Source organism: Cuculus canorus, chromosome 1 (genome assembly GCF_017976375.1).
Source record: "Cuculus canorus isolate bCucCan1 chromosome 1, bCucCan1.pri, whole genome shotgun sequence".
Taxonomy (NCBI): domain Eukaryota; kingdom Metazoa; phylum Chordata; class Aves; order Cuculiformes; family Cuculidae; genus Cuculus; species Cuculus canorus.
The window spans coordinates 196,885,825-196,899,074 of NC_071401.1; the positions used below are offsets into that span (position 1 = coordinate 196,885,825).

A 13,250-nucleotide genomic window follows, 5' to 3' on the forward strand; every position below is an offset into this window, starting at 1 on the left:
ATACATTTACATACATATATATACAGATTTGTAGATATGTATGCATATGTATATAGAGTTTCTATAATGTCATAAGATTAGCAAGGTGAATCTGTTGTAAAAATGAATAAACAAACAAAGGAACACATGGAATTACAGAGATTAATTCTGAGTCTAATATTGGGTGATCATATTTGCTGCCAGAAAATTGGGGGTGTTTTTGCTTTCTGTTGAGTTTTTCTTTTTATTCTTACTTTTCCGGCCCTAAATAGACTATTGAAATGCCTTGTGCTTTATACTGCAGAATATATTTCATGCAATAGAACCCTTTCTATCTAACTGAACTCTGTGCAGAATTAAAAGCAAGCTGCTTGGGTAAGGTTGAAGCCATGCCGGAGCACAGAAGCTCCGCTCCCAGATAAGGGTGGCCAGATCACTGGTGAGATGGGAATTAGAAAGAAGGTCACACAAGCTAATGCAGATCAGAGAAGGCGGCCCCATTTCAGAGGAATATTTCTGTACCATTAGGAGGAGGAAGGGAGCATTCACGCCATCACACGAAAGGCATTTAATTTAAATGTGTAACTTAGAGTTAGCCTCCCAGGACTCCCTGCACAATCAATTCAGGTAGACAGGCATGTCCAGAGGGTGATTCAGAGAAAAGCCTAATTTAAGTGCTCTTAATCACCCTGCAGCAGGGCTTCTCTCTCCCTTCTGACACGTTAAAAGCATTGCCTCTTAAGGAAGGCATTTAACTTTGCTGCTGCAGGCTGGATATCTCTGCCCCTTGATACTCCTGAGGTTCAGTAATAAAGCCCATAGATTAAAGGATCAGATGAATTTGGAAGAACAAGGGCTACACGGTACACTTTAAGGCAGTGTTGTAGCTGTGGTAATCTAAAGATAGGCAAGGCAAAGTCTGTAGAGAGGTAACATCTTAACAGTCAGCTTTCTGCGCACACAAATATTTCTGCAAGCCACCTATTATTTTACATGCAGTGAAGCTGGATTTAAACTGGCTCTGGAAACAAAAGAGATACCTGTCACAGTAGTTTAGATATTTGACAATTTAATTTGTTCCATATACAGGCTGCTTACTACAGTTTGGGGCATGGGACGCAGAGTCCTCAGAAAATGGCATCTTGATAAGTGAGAGAAGAAGCCTGAAAAGAGGTGGTTGTTGGGAGAGAGGTGAGGGTCATAATGTCCAGAAAACTCCAAACAGGATGTGTCTCAGCTACCCAACTGAAGGGCAAGGGTTGACACAGACATAACAATAGATTAGGCTTTAGAGTACAAAACAAAAATAAATATAGCCGAAGGTTAAAGGCAACTCTGTCCTTGTTGGTTTTCCCCTATGGCCTGAAAATGGTTGCATGTATCTTCCTTACAGGCCTCTTTTAAATTCTGTCTCTGAAGTATCTTAAATCTTGGAGAGGAAATCATCAATCCATATATATTTTCCTTATGAGGCCAAACCATTCTGAATGTCACTTCAAAATTATTAAAAAGGTCAGTTTTTAAACAGTGTTTGAGAAGCAGCCATAGCAATAGTTTGTTCATCTTGTATCACACGTAAACCCAGGACTAACAGTTCGGTAAGGTACGTGCCTGGACTTCTTCCTGGTACAAAATGACACCAAGCTGAGTAGTGCAATTTTCACACCAGAATCATGGGATGCCATCCAGAGGGATGTGGACAAGCTGTAGAAGTGGGCCTGTGCGAACCTCACGGGGTTCAACAAGGCCAAGTGCAAGGTCCTACACCTGGATCAGGGTGATCCCCGATTTCGGTACACGATGGGGAATGATGTGATTGAGAGCAGCCCTGCAGAGAAGGACTTGGGGTCCTTTGACGTGAGCCGGCAATGTGCACTCGCAGCCCAGAAGGCCAACCGTACCCTGGGCTGCATCAAAAGAAGCGTGGCCAGCAGGGCGAGGGAAGTGATTCTGCCCCTCTATTCTGCTCTTGGGACACTTCATCTGGAATACTGCGTCCAGTTCTGGAATCCCCAACATAAGGATATGGAACTGTTGGAACAGGTCCAGAGAAAGTCCACAAAGGCCGTCAGAGTACCTGTGCTATGAGGACAGGCTGAGAGAGTCGGGGCTGTTCAGCCTGGAGAAGAGAAGGTTCCTAATAGCGGCCTTCCAGTATCTCAAGGAGGCATACAAGAAAGCTGTGGAGTTACAGGATGAGGGCGGGATGGCTTTAAATTGGAAGGAGGAAGATTTACATCAGACATTAGGAAGAAATTCTTCACAATGAGAGTGGTGAGGCACTGGAACAGGTTGCCCAGGGAAGCTGTGAATGACCCCTCCCTAAAGTGTTCAAGGCCAGGCTGGATGAGTCTCTGAGCAATCTGACCTAGTGGGAGGTGTCCCTGCCCATAGCAGGGGGGCTGGAACTAGATGATCTTTAAGTCGCCTTTCAACCCAAACCATTCTATGATTCTATGATTTTTTTCTGTCTTAAAAAGAAAGGCATACAGGAAAGTAACCTTGGATTCTCAAAAGAAATCTTGAACTTACACTGAGAGGGTCCTGGCTTATATTATTAATATTCAAAGATAGAATATGATCTTTGCTGCCCACGTAGATCCGATCCTGATCTTCATCCATTAATAATATCCTGTAATCCAGGGGACTGTGCGATATTCTGTGATATTCAGAGGTCTTAGTTTCTTGTAGCTCTGAAATGGTAAAACCAAGAAATTAGTAAAGCAGTTCAATAGCCCTTCTTGCTTCACAACTGCATTTCTTTCCAAATAAAGGCACTTTTGAAAACAAGTGGGGCCAATAAGAGAAGAAAAACCCTCATTAAGCACTTGGTAATAATGTAATGGTTGAGTTAATACAAATTCCCTTACCCGGTTTGAACGCAATTTTTTTATACATGAAGTAGCTAGACATACCTCAGAAAAATCAAGTATTCATCTAATTAATTCTTATTTTAATGGACATGATTATTTACAGCTTTGGCTTTAAAAGAAGACCATATATTAAATTAAACAATGTGTTCAATACATTTTGTAGTTTATGGCAGCAGAATACCCACAAGATCAATGTAAACTGCATAAGAACAGTTCAGTTTCTTTTCCTAACAGGCGGTTGCATTAAGAATAGGTTTTTATAATTTTCAAGGTCATTTTTTTTTTTTAGTTCATCACCATACACAGCTTATTTAAAAGAAAAAAATAATGTATCCAGTGAAGCCTAAATGTGTCCATTTACTCAGTTGTTTGTTTATGGGATTTGGATCAAACTATCAAAACTGTAGAACGAGCTTTTTTTCCCCACATAAAATTTTCTTCAACTAAGTGAAGTGAAAAAATGTCCTTTGATCTCCTCCATGCAAGATGAGACCTGTTACAGGAATAGCACGAGCATCTGCAATATAAGTATTACTTGTTGCCCTTGAGAAAGCTCAGCCTTTCTGTCTTTGCTTGGACAATATATTTTGACATCCACTCAGATTATTTTCCTTTTCAATAATAACAGAAGGGATATTTCTCAAGAGCTAAGAATAGGAATAAAAAAACAACTTTAATAATCAATTTCTCCTTATTCAAGTATTTAACATATAATTATGCTTTCTTACCTTATGAGCATTATTACTGAATTTTGTTCCCTGCAACTCTAAAAGGGTGGCAAATACAAAGTGCAGACAAAATTGAAGCCCTCCTGTAATGTTTACCCATAAATCTAACAACTGAGTCCACATCCCTTTTGCAAACTGTTTGTCTGGGATAATATGGCTCGTCACTGTTGCTAAAGGCTCATTAGGTCCCTACAGAAAACAGGAGATGCCTTATCCAAAGATAAGTATCTATGCCTCTTAGATGACTAGACTGATATGGACTAATGGTATTTTGGAAAAGAAAAATCTCAACTTTTTTTTTTTTTTTTTAATATTTGTACCCTTGAAAGAAAAGATAAACATAGAATTGAGATATAGAGTCTGCACCTAAAAGCTTACACTGGAACACTACTCATTAAATATATATGAAAATTGTTCACATCATTTTCAGAATTCTTTCTTCAGTGTTTGAAAAATCAATTGTTTTACTTTATTTTTAAAAAATCATCCCTGTAAGCTTTCAGCCAGGACTTTAAAAAGCACCTGGGAGACTCACCCGCATAGTGCCATTAAAATGCAGTCTCTTTCCTTTCTCTGAAATTCTCACTGACCTTTCATAACAAGCTTGAGAACCTAGTGCTCATCCCTTTTCCTGGAGGCCTTATTAACTTTACTGTAATATCTGGTAGCTGTAAGGTGAAACTGAACCTTGTCATAATTGTATATTTGATATTCTAGGAAAGGAGATACAAACTTTTCTGCACAACACCGGATAAATGTGAGCACAGTGATTGCACAATATAATACCCCTCCCTATTGCTTCAGTCATTGACGATGATTGACAATGAATAAACCATGATTGATACAAAAGATGATCCAGAACATTACTATCTTTTCTAAACAAGAAACAAACATAGCAACAGCTATTTGATTTTCACAGCTATTATTTATTAACAGCCGTTATTTTCCTGGATTTTTAACGTCTTTGCGATAGTATTATTCTTTCAAAGGCACCTGAAGGGTAGTCTGTCTCCATCAAGCTGCTGCAGAAGAAAACACCTTATGACATGCTACTAGACTATGGAAACTCAGTGCTATTCATAAGAGGGAAGGAAAACCCTGAAAAAAATACTCTCATGCAAATTTATTAGTTTTATTTCTTTCACTGCTTAAGCTTACCATTTATTAGCCTCTTAGGGCTACTTAATCAGATTGGCAGGGAATTTACAATTGATCAAATTTTCTTTTCATTTAACATGATTTGCCACAAGAAAATTTGATTTTTTAAGGATTTACTATCTCAGTGTTGCTACTTGGAAAAAGCAGTGGCTGGAAAGATGCTGTAAGGTCTTCTGTGTTCCTTTTAATCTCCAAAAGTTTTTGTACAAAAATTCTGTAAGCATTTACTAACCTTCAAACAAATTCTATTCCATGCTTTGGGAATTTAACCAAACATTCAAAGCAGTAAAGCCTATATGGAGAACAATGTTGTGGACAGCTCTCTGTGAATATCAACAATTTTGCTTGGCAGTAAAAAAAAAATTATATTATAATATGTATTATAATGTGCAAATAACTGTCATCCTTAATGATAAGAATAATCTTTGTTCACCGTTTTTCATCAGACAGTGAATTCAGAATTGCCTTTCCTCAATGATAAAGCCAATCCCAACTTGATTCCTAGTGTTAGAAATCTGATCTTAGACGACAGGTTATATAGGTCTTGTCTCTTTTAATAAAAAAGCAAAAGCTTCTGTGAACGCTCTCCCCAGAACTATTATTATGATTATTAAACTCACATTGTGGAAATCCTAATGACTGGGAGCTTTCTTCATACACATCATAGAGCTTACTGACAAGCACTTTAACATAAACTCTTTAATTATTCTTCAATACACCACAAAATTAGTTAATGTAAGTATTATTTTTAAACAAGTTGTGTTCTTGCAGAAGAAATGACAAAATAGTTGTGTAATATCTGTTATGAACATCACAAAAGCCTTTGCAACACTCAAAAACTCATTGCGTTGTCCAGAACAAAATAAATTACAGCTATCAGAGACTGGAAATCCAGAAAGGTGGAGACATCTTACCCACTGACAAACACTGTCCAACCTGCATATGGGTATATGAGTTAGATCCACTCATCAGGTTGTCCTCTGAACATCTTATTAAATCACTCAACATCAACCTTTCATCACTCCTTAATTCAAATTCACTGGTGTCAAAATACTCAAAAAATAGCCTGACCTTCCTAATGTGAGGGATATAATAATATATTTCCTCGGTAGACATCTTATACTAATACAGGCATTTGATACATATGCTACTGAAACTAATAACATTTTTATCAGGACCTTCAAAAAATAAGGTTGTTTCCTATTCACAGACCTGCATAGCTACTCGTTACTGGAAAGTTCAGTATAATTAAGAAATTATATTGCAGGGTTTGTAAGCTACAGGTGCGGTATGCAAGCATCCTCAGCCCCGGTTCAAAGCACTGAGTTTATACATAGATAAGCTGTGGATGAACTACAATACATGAAAGAGTACACGCAGTCATCTCTGCACTATACCATCCCTGCGTTTCCAGCCTGGCACGGCTTCTTCGTGCAAATCTAGGATGGTTTGTGAAGCTTTTAATTTAGGATTCCCTGTGGTAAAGTACAAGAAATAATATGTTTTCCTCCTCTTTCCTGGTGGCATAAGGATTCAGTCTCAGAAGGTTGTTCATGGGGAACTTCAGAGCTGAGGCAGAGATTTGATGTATCTGCCTCAAAACCAGTAGGGAATAAAGCATAGCAATCCAGTTTCACATGTGGCACCACAGTGAAAAGGAGAAATATGGTTTTCCAGAAAGATGGGCTGCATCTTCCCAGGGAACCTCTGCAGCCCAAATTGGCACAGATTTTATGTAGCCTTAGTGCTGTGGAAGTCAGCGAGACAATGCTGTTTACTTTTATTCCCTCATGAGGCATGGGGTCCACAAACAACAGGCAGTAAGCTTGACAATATTAGATTCTAGTTAAGGAGACTGTAAGACTCTCTTAAGCCTCATTAAACCTTCAGTTTGTGCCAGCAAACATGCCAGCCCGTGCCAAATGTGAAACTGCAATGTAAAACCTCACCTCGTAGGAACTGGAATTAAATAATTTTTTCTTTCTCTCTTTTTTTTTTCTCCCCTATAAATAAATATTTAAGTGGAATGATGCTTTTGCTTAAGGCGTCAAATGGAAATGACACATTTTACTCGCGGGTGAACAGGTGAAAAAGTAATTTGCACATATAAATTCATAGAGATACTGTACATAATGTTGCGGTTATTGAAAGGAATGGTTATATATTTTAAAAATGTGACCAGAATCAGAGGTATCTGCAAAGGTACAAAAAATAATTTCAAGAAATGCTTCAGCCAGAAGAAAAGCTCTGTTTTGTTTTAGTTTAAATATTTTCCTTTCTACTTAGAACTGACTAACTGCTCTGTTTTGTGCCTTATGAGTAGAAATGACTAGAAAAGAGCTAATTAAAAAGTATCAGAGCTCATAAGAATCTGATAATTTTAACTATAGTTTTCTTGGCCTTATTTCTGGATTTTTAATGTTATGACATAAAAGAAATAGACGTATTACTTTTACAGTTTACATAGTACCTGCGGAAAAAAATATGCCATTTATAATACCATTTTTCAAGTCTGTGATGATACAATTTTAATTTTATGCATGGAAAGAACACAAGGAAAGTCTGAAATATTTCCTTTCAAAACCTCAGAACAAGTCCCCTTTGCACTGTCAATATTCCTTTTCTTTCAATAAATCTTTATTGATTCTTTCTACTTAAGGGAGCGAGATAAGAGAACTGTTAAGACATTTTGCCACTGGTCATGCAGTTTTCAAACTAAAACTCAACCCTCACCCAGCTCTCAAGCGAAGCTGATTATAAATGGGTATGCAGTCATTTGGGCGAAGAGCCATAAGCAGCCAGATGTGCTACTAGTCAATCCCTTGTGTGCCTTAACCACACGGGGCCCAAGAAGCTCAGGTAGACCTTTGACCTTTTCTTTATCTCTTTATCTCTTCTTCACGCATGAAAAGTCTTTGCACTTTTTAAAAATGCTTTTAGAATGAAATTTGGCTTTTTGTATAAGGAGGTAATACGAAAGGACTAGAAATCACAGATGTGCACATTTGTTAGTTTCTGAATCTGTTTGAAAGGGTTTTAATTACATTTTTATTAAAAAAAAGTTAGAGGCGAGAAAATAGATTTACAAGTAGTCATAAAATCACAGGCTAACTAATTACAAGATCATTTGCAGGATAGGGAGGGAGTTCAGACAGTACAGGCTGAAACAGGAGTCTTCTTCGCCCAGAGCTAAAATGTATAATTTGCTAGAAGGAAACTTAATTACTGTGTATGGAATGAGGGTAAATAACATCGAAATGGCAATGATATCTAAATATGATCTGCTTTAAGCATATACTTTGAACATTTGTTGTGGTTTTGCTAGATGAGTTGAAAATGGAATTTAAATAAATTAATGCATTGAGATATTTAGGTCTTTTCTAAATCAAAATAATAGCACCAAGGTGAAGTCTTTGGAGAATTGGGCCCAGAGGTAGCTCTAGCATGTTTGAAGAACAATCTGTCACCTCGGGCAGCTCAACATACACATTAGGAGCAGTAAAACACTCAATAGCTCTTTGTGAAGGGGACCATGTGTTGATAGGAAAAGATTACCAGTTAATAGCTGACCTTAAGCAGAGCATTCACATATGTTAGTAGATGAGTCCTTTTTTTACAATTCACAAGACACACAAAAGTCCTAAAATCCTGGTAACTTGTGGACTTTAAAAAGATCACAATGGAGTATTAACCGGCTTTTGATCTTGGGGGTTCTTAAAAAAGCACTAAAAAGGGTATCACTCCTAACAGACTGCTGTTTTATTAAAACTCGAAAACTATCAGAGAAGTTTTCATCTTTGATTTGCTGCTTTGAAGAATGAAGGAGGGGCAGATCCACTGAGGTGTGGGCAGCTGCCAGTTTTGTGCAGGAGGAATGTGCTTTCTAAGCAAAGGCAAACACACAATGAGACAAAGTCACTTACTTGTGTGTGGTAAAATGTATTGACATGGCTCTGTGGTACATTCATCAACCCAATGTACCTCACAAGGTTAAATGCATTTTTATTGAAGCTCTATATTATGCCGAACAGACACTCTCAAGATGCTTATTTTCTTTTTTTACTTACACAGATATTGCCATGATGAAATCATATCACATTCCACAACAGAAGCCTCACTCCAAATTGGAGGAAAAATATGTCAACTTTTTCCAAACTGCAACTGCATTTCCAAGTCTTGCCAAATATTCCAGTATTGAGATTCCCTCACAGAGAGTTAGTTATACAAGACCACCCACACCCTCCAGTCACACAGTCTTGCTAGGCTGTAGACACTTGTAGGCATAATTGTCAGATTATTCCTCCACTTACCTCTCTGCAAAAACTCATCTGCAGTCTATACAGGTATTTCAGGAAAAACATTGAAAAGTGAGCTTCTTATTTTCCAATCAGTAGTGGGCAGTTAAAATGTTACTGGTCATCAAATTTATGCCTTTATATAATCACCATTTGTGGATTTTATTTCAGAGGATGTCACAAATATTGACATCTTACAAAACTTTCCAGAAGAAGATATCTGATTTTTCAAATACTACCATGCTCATTTCTGCCCAGTATTAACCTGTCCAGGCTTTGTTCTCACTTTTGGTCCCAAAAGCAAAGAGACAACTTTGGCAAGCATGGAGAGCCATACTGGGTTTAAGATTATCGCAGATGAGTTAACCATGTCATATGGGAGCCAATCTTCTCCACCTTGTACATAAAGAGCTTGTGTATAACAGCTCTGCAGTGCGCAAACTGCTCTCCCAGAATTGTAAGCTATGCAATTCAAAGTCTGCACTATACAGTTATACATAATTTTTTTCCAAAAGACATGGAGAGGATCCTTGCTGCACTGCCTAAGGCAGAAAAAACTCAACTCGTCTCACCCACTAGTCTGGGTGCACACAGTAGCTTTACCACTGGCACGCAAGAGGTTTTTGCTTTCCAGATGCAGGAATGAGAAGGTTTTGATTGCCAAGTATGACATTATTTTTTGAGATGGAACAAGAAAAAAAGCCACACCCATGGAGAGGACAGACAAATTTCACATTATTTTGCTTCTTCCAGGAGCATTATATCTTTATATTGTAATCTCTTGTGTTTTCCATCTTGCTCTTTTTTTTTCTAGTAGATCAGCAATCACGCCATTGGAGGAACAAACGTGCTTCTTCCTGCAATGCTCAGTTATACAGAGAAATGTTCCAAGTAGCTATCAGACTAACTGGCCAGCTGAAGCCCTGACTGTATGCAGACACTGAAAACTCTTTGATCTAAATTTAAAGAAAGTGATGAGAAATGGAAGAAAATCAAATACTGTAAATGTCTGTCTGAAAAAAATGAACAAAACTGAAGCTAACGCTACTCTCCAACTCAGAACTGGGCAACAACATGAGACTTGTGAGCTGTTCTCCAAATACATTCACCTTTGTCCTGTTTGCCACTAGTGGGTTGACCTCTAGGAGGTGAATGAGGTCTGAGTGGGCTTCTCATTAGATTTACATCTCATTCAGGTTGGATTTTTTTTGTGATAAAAGCAAACTTTTTAGTCTTAGGTTTGAATATCTGACTATTTACTCCCTACAAACTAATGTGGCAGATGATGTCAGCTGGGAAGTTTTTGAATATTGAGAGAGGAGCAGGGAGGGTATAAGTAAGATACAGCGCGGGGTCGGTTCTTTTACTGCTAGGATTGTCTTGGAAATTTACCTTTCTGTAAGAGTGTACTTTGCAGGTTTGCTGAGGCAGCCTACACACAGTGAAGATATGATTTGCCCTTTGCAAAACTGACAGAGGCAGCTACTCCATAAATGTGCATTTTGAGGTACACTTTCATTGATGGACCAATAACCGTGTTTCTGAATTGCAGAATTATCAAATGCTGCCAAACAATCAACACTTTAAATAATGAAAGTATAAAGTAGTCTCTTAACTTCTTTTCTTTTCTGACCAAAAATGCTCTTTGAATCAACTCACATGTATAGTCTTTATTTTTCACCCCAAGCATATTGTCATTAAGCTGCATAATAACTCTTGATGCCAAAGCTAATAAAAATTCATTGAGGAAACACAGCTCAACAACTGAAATATTTCATTATGGTTTCTGTAATAAAGTAAGAACCCGCTTCACTGTGGTAAGGCAGAGGAATCCTTTTCATTATATTCCTTTCTCCCCTTCAAAGAGCAAACTCCCCAGAGATTCATCCAATCTTTGTATATCTAGGACTGGCATTAGTGCCCTTGCTGCAGTTAATTCCTGACTATATTGATGTTACCAACTTTAGCTGCAATTTTAGCCCTGTCACTTTATCCACAGATCTCCTTAAAACATATTAGTCCTTTCTTCGGCAGTCACTTCTCACTCCTACTCTGTATAAAAAAGGGCAACTTAGTATATGCAGGCTTGGTTACAGTTTCATTATTATTATTATTATCATTTTAATCAAATTAGGATTAGCTATAAGGCTAATATCAGGCACAAAGAGATCAAGCTAACTCCCAAGTGCTTAACTTTTATTCACTCTTCAGTAAAATGACATAAAATTTACTCAGCCATGAGCTGAAGAAGGCTTGGAGGGCAGTTTTTCCACATTCAAAAGAATTTCATTAACAAAACTAGTATCACTGAATTGCTGAATTAAAGGGTGGTACTTTTAGACACAGACAATTCTGAACACAGAGGGATGCTTGCAAAAGAAGCCGAGTTGTCTATAGCAAAAATAAAAAAAATAAAGGTATGTGGGATGGTGGGTATCACACACAAGTTGGTAAATTGCTGCTTCCTTTTTTAGCATTTTCTTACTATTGTATCAGCATGTCAAACAGTAGTATGCATATACCAGGTGTCTATACACTCTTCTCTATATATCAGATAAACATCTCTACATACCAAATGTAGAAAGTTAGCAAGCTCTGCTTTACATCTGGGAAGGATAAAAGAAACACTTATTCTCGCTCCACTACCTGAGAAAACAAAGTAGCTAGAGGTCAACAAATGGCATCCCCCTTCAGTGAACCTTCAACGAATCCCTAGTCTAACATGATGCCAGAAGGGTCATTATATTGGAGATAGAAAGCTTCACCAAAAGAGATAGCCTCATTTTAATCCATAGTTCTTTCACAATTGTGTTTATCTGAATCTCCTCTTGATACTTCTACTTCTAGAACAGAAGTATTAGGATAGAAGACTACACCTCTACAATAGTCTTCATTCATTTTGGCATATATCTTTTGTTGATCTGTGTGGTTTCAATTACTTCTTGTAGCCTAATTTGGGCTCTTTGATTAAATTTGATTTTGCATCCAAAAGGCCACCCAGTCTTTTCCACTGACAGGAAGCAATCTGCTTTATGGACGTGGGTGTTTAGGATGCCTCCTCAAGCCAAGGAAAGTTTGGTTTGTGAGAAAAGCAAAGGTCAAGCTTATCCTTAAATGTTTCCTTTTGTGTTTTTTTTCCCCTCAAAATACTTCTTTCTGGCATTCACTCCTGTCAAAGGAACAACCAGGTGGTTTCGTCAGATTGCACATTAAGATTTTTCTTTTTTTTTTTTTAATCACTGTAATGCCACAACCTGCTCCACTGGATACAGGGGTTTTGTCACAACCCCCAGAGGACTTCAGAGGTTGGATGCAACTGGAATCTATTAATTTCATCATCAGTGTTCACTGTTTGTGTTGCTGAACATGTAGCTTTGCTATGAGTATTTTCAATATTAAATTAATTAGGACCTAGGGTTTATTTAACGTCAACTTCAAAAACAAAGTATTTCCAAGTATATGTGCATTGAATATTATTTTATTTAATCTTACTTTGTTTCTGTATGAGTTTGGAAGCTGGAAGTGTGTATGTCACTGTTGGGTGTCATTTTTGAGATGGGGCTCAGTGGGAGCAGGAGTGCTTTGCTGAAGCCCTGCAGGGAGGGGTGTTCGGTGGGTAGCATGCTTGCTGTTTAAACACACAGAACGTAACCGTATTTCACTCTTTTTCGCGCCATGAAGACTCACACAAAGAGTGAATTTAGGAACACATTCCAGAGCTGTGGCATGCTACCATCAATCTTCAAGTGGTCACCGGTTGGTATTTGGATGTACAATAAAAGTCATGTTTAGTGGACAGACCATAGTCTGGTGGATTAGAGTCCCCTCAACTTTAAGTCCTATTCCGCTGTTATTTTCTTTTTTGACTTAAGACACGTCACATAAACTCTCTGAGTTACATATGTAAAGTAGAGGTAACAATTTGACATTTATTTGACCAGGTTTTTTTTGAGTTGCACTTGGTAGTGTATAAAAAAGACTTCGAAATTAAAATGATATAGTTGGAGGGAGGAAGTTATTTCAAGCATGTTTCACATGCAACAAGATATTTTTTTGTTTGTTTGTTTTAAGTCCAGAACCTTCAGACTTAATAAACTCAGCCAAAATTGTAGTTTGGATTTAAGAGATAACTTTTATGCTTTTCTGTTTAGACTTCATCTGAATATGAAGCCATTTAAATAAATAAACCTGCAGTCACACACTCACTGTTTAAACTA

The 13,250-nt window shown here is 37.7% G+C and overlaps 1 protein-coding gene across 2 annotated transcripts in view; it reads right to left on the reverse strand.

The window, feature by feature from the left end:
* The window catches only part of SEMA3C (semaphorin 3C), a 122,485-nt gene that overhangs the window by 51,196 nt on the left and 58,039 nt on the right, over positions 1-13,250 (reverse strand). For both annotated transcript variants that reach the window (XM_054073282.1, XM_054073272.1), the window contains exon 3: positions 2,512-2,672. In XM_054073282.1, the coding sequence (XP_053929257.1) occupies positions 2,512-2,672 (161 nt within the window). The remainder of the gene's footprint in view (positions 1-2,511; positions 2,673-13,250) is intronic.